Here is a 9,188-nt window from a genome sequence, read left to right on the forward strand (position 1 = left end):
TGAACCGCCATTAAATTGAATTGAAAGTTCTACTAAGATATTAGCAAGTATAACATAGCAAAGACAAGAAGGGAATGAGAACTGTAGGGCTTAAATCTGGGTAATAAGAACCTAGGGCTCAACAACACGGAAAGAGTTGCACCGAGCTCAATTCTAATAATACCATCAGTATCTGGGACGAGTGAATCTTCAAATGTGAAGAAGATAGAAAATAAGTGCTATAAAAACACATTATCTATGAAAACACATGAACTACAGTGAATTGGAGATATAGTAATAACTTTTCATTTTTAGGCAATGTCAATGTAAGTGGACCCACTACGGTAATATCACGTCGTAACAATACCAGTGTCACTCTAATAAATCAAAACTCAGTGGCCAATCAACGTATGAGCGTCTTCGAACCTTATCCAATGAGAGACACCATCCAGCACTTCTGTGAGAAACATCTGGACAAAATCAAAAGCTACATGGAGAAAGTGTCGATAAGAATACCCTCTCCCGCGAAATGTACCATAGAAGAGAAGAGACAGAAAAAGTCTGCTAAGTTACATTTTGCATGTCAAGCTAGAGGACAGCACTGCCTATATTCGAAAACTTATTTTACTATGAGAACTAGGAATCCTAGAATTTGGATACATCTGATGTTTATATCTTTACAAGTAGGTGTAATCTATTGTTTTAAGTATAATTAAAGTTTTTTATAACTCATTACTTTTTTAAATCAATTTTTAGAATAATTACATAAAAAAGTATTTTTTGTCGACATATCCACAAAAAATAATTGAATACACAAGTGCATGAAGGGTATATGTGACAATTTTTTCAAAATATGTTTTTTTATATTAAAAGTAAGTTGTTCGAGCCTAAAAATTTTTCAAACAAGTCAAACACGTTTTAAAATTAATATTTTCTAAGTTACTAGAGTGTAAAGGATGTATGTACACAGTAAATTTTCAAATGTAAGTGCATAAAGGATCTATGTACACTTTTTATATATAAAAAATATATAATAAATATATTTTTTTAGTTTTTTTAATAGTGTTAATAAATATATTTTTAGGACTACCTATCCTATAAATTTAGTCTATTTAGATCTTATAGTAAAAAAGTTCTAGTATAAAAACTTCATTTTTCTCAATAACTTGCAAATGTCACATAGACCCTTCATGCACTGGTGTCTTCAATTTCCTTCAGTGTAGTCATGGACACATATTATGCCATTCACTAGTACGACACCATACATTTAGTTTTTGAGATATTCATAGAGATATTTAAATAAAAATTTACTAATGAAGTATTCGAGTGTAAAATGTATATAAATTTTTTTATTAAATTTTTTTAAAATTATCATAAAATACATCATAAAATAGATTCATAAAATACATCAAAACGTTTTCGGTCCTATCAGACCATCATCAGTGAGAACGTGAGTATATGGAACTAAAGTAGAAGCCACAGTTAGAATGCAGTGCAGGTAGCATAGGGCAATGTATTTCTTACCGGAGAACGGCCGACCATGTTAGGACCGGATTGATTTAAGAATCATAGCACTGGAATATACGCGCACACAACAATTGCCTACGGTTGTATACACGCACTTGCAACTGTGTCGACATGAGCGGCATCCCTGCGCGCCGTAAGACTAACACTGCATTTTAACTCTGGCTTTTACTAAATATAGACACAGAAATAGGTCAAAAGATTTTTAAATTACATGGTTAAAGCATTATAATTACTGAGTAAAACGACATTAACACATTTTGAAAAAATTAAACAAATCACCCCTATAGGGTTGAAACCATCCCGAAGGCAACCATTCAAAAAAAGATGGAATCTATATTTAGTTTTACCATAAAAACATATGTCGCACTATACTCTTTGGAAACCCACTCTTTGGAAACAAATAGGGTTGAAACCACCTCGAAGCCAGTCAAGGGAATTTATATTTAGTTTTAGTATGAAAACATGTGTCGCACTATATTTTTTGAAAAAACTGATCAAAGCAACCCGAAAGGGTTGAAACCACCCCAAACCAGTCAATTATGTGAAATTCGGTATCTATACTTGGAATCTCCCTGTAATTAGTCAAACAATACAAAAGTTGGGATCTGTCCTTAGGTTGCTAAGTTTACTTATGTTAAAATAAGTGTATAGATATGTATGTATATTACGGTATACCGCAACGTTACTAACCGCGTCTCAATTTTTCGAATGAAGCCACATAGGATTTTAGTCCCGTCAAAAACACCGTACCAAGCGATAAGAAGTACAGTAAAACCTCGATACAACGGACTAATTAGGGGGACGGGGTGTCCGTTAAAGCCGAAAGTCCGTTATATAAAAATAGCTTTAAAATAAATCAGATTATTTAGAAATGTGTCCTCATTTTGCTATAATAAAAAGTTTATTGAAATTCTTTGTAAAATACAACGTTTGGGATCCACGGGGACCCCGTTGTTATGCAATGTATGTTAGTAAAGGCAGGGTTAAGTATGTATAAGATTAACAGAACGTTTTAAATTTTTTTACATTTGACCTTATTTTTGGTCCGTTATATCGAGGTTTTACTGTATTCAGTTAAAAAAATAATTTGCGAACTAAAAAAATCATATTTTTTACCTAATTATTCCAAACTAACTTTTTTATTTAAATTCGTGTAAAACTCGTCAGGTTTTTAAATATGTCTAATTAGGTACCTTTCATATGCTATTCGTATAATTCTGGTATAGTCGGTTCGCTAATCTGAGGCACAACTGTCTAGTAATTTTAGTAATTATTTTTCTCAAAGTTAGTTACATGTTGACAGACTAGACGTGGTTGGAAATTACTAATTACTATACAACCAAACACACGTGCTGATAGCCAATATTATTAATAGTAAAAAGACATAAATAACATAAATCTTACGCCAATCAATAATTGAGGGGGCCAGACGTAAAAGGGTTTAAGTGCAGTTTTGATAGTGCTGAGATAATCAGCTTCAAAGTTGTTTGAGTTTTATAAATTCTAGGAGTCATTAAACTAAAATATGTCTTGTGTAGGTACAATGTACTATAAAATGATAAAAATATAGGGGTATATTATTACTCCTACGATATCCTTCATTTTTTTTTCAGTTATTAAAAAAATGTACTTGAATCGGTACATGGTGTTGATAAATGTTACTGGTAAAACGGTTCAAGTGCAGATGTTTACTACATATTACTAATCATTTTTATCCCAGCTGTTATCCATAGTGTAACTACAACTGGCACGTTGCATAATACTTAATTAGTCTTCAAAATTGGTCACACATCTAATATTTATTTACTTGAAATTAATCCTGTATTAACATGTGTTTACACATTACAGAATAATAAAAAAAGTTTTGTGGTAAAATGATTCAAGCGCATTTAAACCCATTTACTACTATTTGTTTTAACATAATACTAAAAATAGTTTTGTGGTAAAACGGTTCAAGCTCACGTTAAACCTATTTACTACCAAATCAAACTGCAATTGTTTTAACTAAACTAAATGTAATGGCGATAGATGGCGACTGTAGGGCGAAATATGCTTAAATCAGTTTACCCATTTTACCACCAAGTTATAATACCATTTAAGTATGCGAATCTGTACTTAGAAAATTGCACTTAAACCCTTTTACTTCTAACCCCCTCAATTATTTATTTACATATGTATTGATGATACATGAAAAAATTATTTATTGTACAAAATTGTACACACTCCCACTATTTCCAATGATTCTTCTTTTTTTAATGAGAGTAAGTTTATTTGAGCTGCTAATAGTGCGAGGTAGGAATTTTTGTGGATAAGAGAGAAAACCAATGTTAGGGATGTTAGACAAGAAGTTACAAAATTGAAATGGAGATTTGCCGGACGCAATATAAAACAAAAAGAAGACCGATGGAACAAAATTCTTATAAATTGTAGACCGTGGGAATATAAATGAAGCAGAGGAAGGCCTCAAATGATATGGGCAGATGATAACAAGAAGCACGTGGGCTCTAGGTGGATAACTGTAGCGACAGACAGAGAAGAATGGAAAAGGATTGCGGAGGCCTATGCCCAAAGATGGACCGAAGAAAGCTAATTATGTAGATAGATAGATAAGAATTTTTATGTTGTATGTTTTCTACTATGAATCTGTCAAAATGAATCTCAGTTGAGCGAACCGAGTTTATCTCCATTATTTTATGTCTTATATTATTAGAAATATGACTCTTGTGTAAAACATTTTGAAAACCTTTTCAATTTTTGCAGGCTCGTCATTCCCATGCTTTAAGTTCTCGAGACGCTCAAGTAGCCTCCCTTAAGCACTGTTGGGATATTCTAAAATGTGAAAATAAAACCTTTCTTACCGTAGTGACCAGCGCATTTCCTTGCACCAAGGACCAAGACTCGATACTTAACGAATTACGTCATTCAGGATACTTCGACGTTTTTCAAGTGTGTCCTCCCAATATTACGCCATCGGACACGCTAGATTTTCCTGGAATAGGAGGAGTGATCTGGGGTTGTTTCTTATGTGCACATCCCGAGAAAGCAGTTGGGTTCTTGAGAGGTGATACGAGACCGGTTATAGAGGGACAGCTGAAAGAGAAGAAAGGAAAGTGGCGATTGTTTAGGAGGTGGAGAACGAGATATTTTACGTTGTCTGGAGCTCATTTAAGTTGTCGAGGATCCGTAAGTAAAAAAGTACAATATTTCAATAAAAACACCATCAAACAATTATTAATCCCTGTTACAATAATACAAAAAAAAAATAAAATATAAAAATTAAGTTTTAAATTTCTTATTACAAAAACAAAGAAATAATGGAAAGCCAAATAAAATAGTTTTGCAGTCGTTATTGTTTTGACCCAAATCTTGTTGGTAATCTTCATTTGTTTTAGCATATTTTTTTAGAAATCTAGTGGAACTTTTCACCAATCCCCGTAACTATAACACCAATAATACAGTTTCTTACTTACTCTTAGCCCACCAACTCAAGGATGAAACTATTTTCTTGACAAACACAAACAACTATGGGTCTATATAAGAATGAGGCAGATCAAATTAAATTATTAGAAGAATTTTTTACATTACCAAGCAAATATTGTTGAAATATCTGGATTGCGGTTTGTGGCTTGAAACTATATTTATTTTTATTAAATTCGATATTTCGTTGAATATTTATGTTTCAACTTCATCAGGAACAAACTACTACTACAAACTACAATTAGATGCAAACATAACCATACAATAATATAACTTACGAAATGCTGTATTTTATATGAAACAATTTATCTTAGAATTAAACATGTCGTTTTCACGAGCCTCCTAGACGGCAACTGATTGCGGGTGTTCTTTTCACATCTGTTAAGGGCCAATGAGTTCCATTATCGAAGAATATAAATAAATGTCGCTCAACTTACTTATCTGTCTTACAATTATTGCAATAAATGTCTCTCGACTTGCTGGTATCTGTCTTACAATTAATTAACTTTTTATTTTTGTTTATGTAATACATTTGGAGAAATAATCTCTTTTTATAATTATTTTCTGTATCTAAGATTTTGATATCTGATAAATAAATGTGTGTTGAAATAGTGTGCTGGCGCTCACGATTTTTTCTGTGTTTTGCAATCACTTTTGTGCTGCGTTATTCTTTGTTTTAACCACTGTAATGTTTGCCCTATACACTGCCCATCACATACACAACCTCAACGGTAAATTGAGGCTATCAGAGCATCTATGACCAAAAACGAAGTTTTCAGATAAATGTATTCTTTGCATTCGTATTTCCATTATGTTTATGGGATGGCACTACAAATTATGTAGCGCCATTTAGCCAAATATAGAGGTAGGTTATGTAAGCCCCTGTTAATCTGAAGATTTAATGTTGCTGCTTTTATCTTTTTTTGATAGACATGTTGTCACAGATGAAACATCATAGTCGTTTCTCGCATCCTAGTTTCCACCATTTTCTATCTCGCCAGTCATATAAAGATACTTTTCGATAATAGCTTGTTTGATGTCCTCCTGTCATGTCTGTCTTAACCGTCCTCTTCACTCCACCATTTTCTTTAGCCGCCTATCTCCATTTATATGTCTTACATTCTTACATGACCCTAATATCTTAAATTCTTGGCTTCAATGCTCTCAATTATTGTTGTTTCAATATCTATTCTTTTCCGTAACTCTCTCATTTCTTATTTTATCGTGAAGAGTAAGAGTTAGCCTACAACAACGTCGCCAAAACCCCATTTCCATTGAAAGTAGCTTCTTTTTTTTAACATTTTGGCATTGTCAGACCTCAGCTCCATAATTTTCGATGCTTTCGACTATAGTCTTGTCGATTATGATTTTTGTAGCTTGTCAAATATTTGTGTTACACATCACACCATCTAGTTGTTTTGTCATCTGCTTACCTTGTCCAATTCGTTTCTTAATTTCAGTCTCTGTATAGCCCTCTTTAGTAATTGTAACTCGGGTACTTGTATGGCTCAATATTCATAATTTCACAGTTGTTTTTCTTCTTCTTAGCCTTCTATCGCCCACGCTTGGACGTAGGCCTCTCCCAACTCCTTCCATCGGTCTCTATCCTGAGCAACATATTTCCAATTTGTTCTGGCTACTCTTTTAATATCATCAACCCACCTCATTTGTGGTCTTCCTCTCGGTCGTTTACTTTGATAAGGTCTCCAACGTTGTATTGCTGCATTCCAACGTTGGTCTTTTTGTCTAGCAGTGTTGCCTGCGAAGCTCCATTTAAGTTTGGCAACTTTTGTTGTTATGTCCTCGACTTTTGTTTTTGATCTTACCCAGTCGTTCCTCTTTTTATCTGACAGTCATATACCTAACATTGCTCTTTCTGTTGTGGCTAGTTTATTCATATTTGCGTTGGTTAGGGTCCAGGTTTGACATCCATATGTCATGATAGGAAGGATGCACTGGTTGAACACTTTGCTCCTCAAGTTTTGGGGTATTTTGCGGTTCTTAAGTATCCAGCTAAGTTTTCCAAATCCTGCCCATGCTAGCCTTGCTCTCCTAGTAATTTGCGCACTTTGGTTCTCTTTGTCAAGTTTCAGGATTTGGCCCAGGTAGATATATTCCTGGACTTTTTCTATCTCACTGCCATTTATAGTTATACGTCTGGGGTCATCTATGTTTGTCATTATTTTTGTTTTTCTCATGTTCATTTTCAGGCCGACGTATTGGGAGCTGCCTGCGAGTTCCTCCATCATAATTTGCAGTTCCTTGAATGAGCTCGCTATAATCACAATGTCCTCAGCGAATCTGAGGCGGTTTAGCTTCTTACTATTAACGTTAATGCCATAGGTTGACCAATTTGTCGTTTTGAAGACGTCTTCTAGGGCTAGGTTGAAAAGCTTTGGCGATATTACGTCTAGTTGTATTATCATAGTTGCATTTTCATATATATTATGTATAAGTTCTCTATATCTCGAATCTATTCTACAATTATTAATAGCTTGTTCTATGGCCCACATCTCGATACTATCAAACGCCTTTTCATAGTCTACGAAGGCAAGAAATACGGGTAGTTGGTAGGTATTCATTTGCCTTCTCTATCAGTGTTCTCATTGTCAGCAGATGGTCTGATGTACTATATCCTTTGCGAAAGCCAGCCTGTTCCACTGGTTGGTAATTGTCCATTTTTTAGGTCAACCGGTTGTTAATAATTCTCATAAATAGTTTGTATACTTGACTGAGAAACGATATAGGTCTATAATTCTGTAGGTCACATTTGTCCCCTTTTTTGTGTAAAAGTATTACTAGACTTTCGTTCCAGTCTTTAGGAATCTTGCTATAGGCAACTGAAAATAAGACTGCAGCGCCAAAGTGAGCAATTGTAGAACTATAAATATTGACATTGGTCTGCATTGGTCATTGGAGTTTTGCAATGGTTTTATATGAGATTTGTATTTGCTGAATGTCGAAATAATTTTTAATAATAATAATTCGTTGGTAATAAGTTTAATAGGTTAATACGTTTAATATTAATAAGTTTTTAATAGTAATAAGCCGATTTGAATTGCGTTTCGAAGTTTCAACTGCACTAGCCCAAAGGTTTTTTCTTAAAAAAAAATAGTTGGTTTAAAAACCAAGGCTTCAAGCATGTGGTTTAAGCCTGCCAACCTTGAACATAACCTTGATTTCTGCATCAGACAGAATCAATAGTGTTCATATTAAGCCGGCCACTCACGACACTGTGGCGTGGTTCAATTTTGTCGAATTCGACTAATTGGCAAAAATTTTGATCGTGTGATCCAACAAAATCGTTACAATTTTACCACGGAGAAACTGGTTTCTATGCTGCATTACTGCAGAATTGATATCATCGACGAATTTGTCGAACGACACCGCAGTATCGTGAATGGCCCCGGCTATATTATTAGGGATTCATGAACCACGTCCAATACAATTGGTTTCATTTTTCTGCTTTTTCTACAGTAACATATTTGCCCCTTTTGTGCGCTTTATTGTTTCAGTAAGATTCTTTTTTCATTGGCTGTAACAATGATTGATATAATCATTCAGTAATATAAGACCTATGGAACATTTCCACTATGTATGTAACCCACAAATTGTTCCACAACTTTTTAGGCTTTGTTTTAATATTTTGTAATGAAAAGTTAATTTCAATTCGCTATTTGAAGCAATACCTATAAGACTATTTGAAAACAATACCGATTTGAACGACTCATTCTTATCAAATTGCTTTTAAGACGTAAATATTTTTATACAAACACACAAACTCAAAGCAAAATGGAAGAACAAAGTCACTATTTTTAGTTACTCCAATGCTCACCAGATAGCGTACCGCTTATTTTGATTTGCCTATTATGGACACATTTATTAAATAGCTGTAAGTATAGGGATTGTTACTGTTTTGCTTGTTTTCAAGAGCTCGGCAATTATACCGTCGTGTCCTGGAGCTTTATTATTTTTTAGGTCTTTTAAAGCTCTTTCTATTTCGAATCCCTTTATATTTGGTAGTATTTCTGATCCCGCGTTGTTTATTTGTCTTTTGACGTTATCCTTTGTTGATTCATTATGCTGGCTTTGCGAACTGTACAAGGTTTTGTAGAAGTCTTCGACTATTTTTGTTATTTTATATTTGTCCTTTTCTTCCTTACTATTGGCGTCTTTAATTTTGATGATTTTTTGAACACCCAGTG

At 33.9% G+C, this 9,188-nt stretch overlaps 1 protein-coding gene across 1 annotated transcript in view; it reads left to right on the forward strand.

Annotated features, from left to right (window-relative positions):
- LOC126881288 (protein melted) overlaps positions 1-9,188 on the forward strand; it is a 141,758-nt gene that overhangs the window by 118,547 nt on the left and 14,023 nt on the right. The window contains exons 10-11 of the mRNA XM_050645483.1: positions 295-662; positions 4,267-4,689. Of these exons, the coding sequence (XP_050501440.1) occupies positions 295-662; positions 4,267-4,689 (791 nt within the window). The remainder of the gene's footprint in view (positions 1-294; positions 663-4,266; positions 4,690-9,188) is intronic.

The sequence above is a fragment of the Diabrotica virgifera genome, chromosome 3, assembly GCF_917563875.1.
Source record: "Diabrotica virgifera virgifera chromosome 3, PGI_DIABVI_V3a".
Lineage (NCBI taxonomy): Eukaryota > Metazoa > Arthropoda > Insecta > Coleoptera > Chrysomelidae > Diabrotica > Diabrotica virgifera.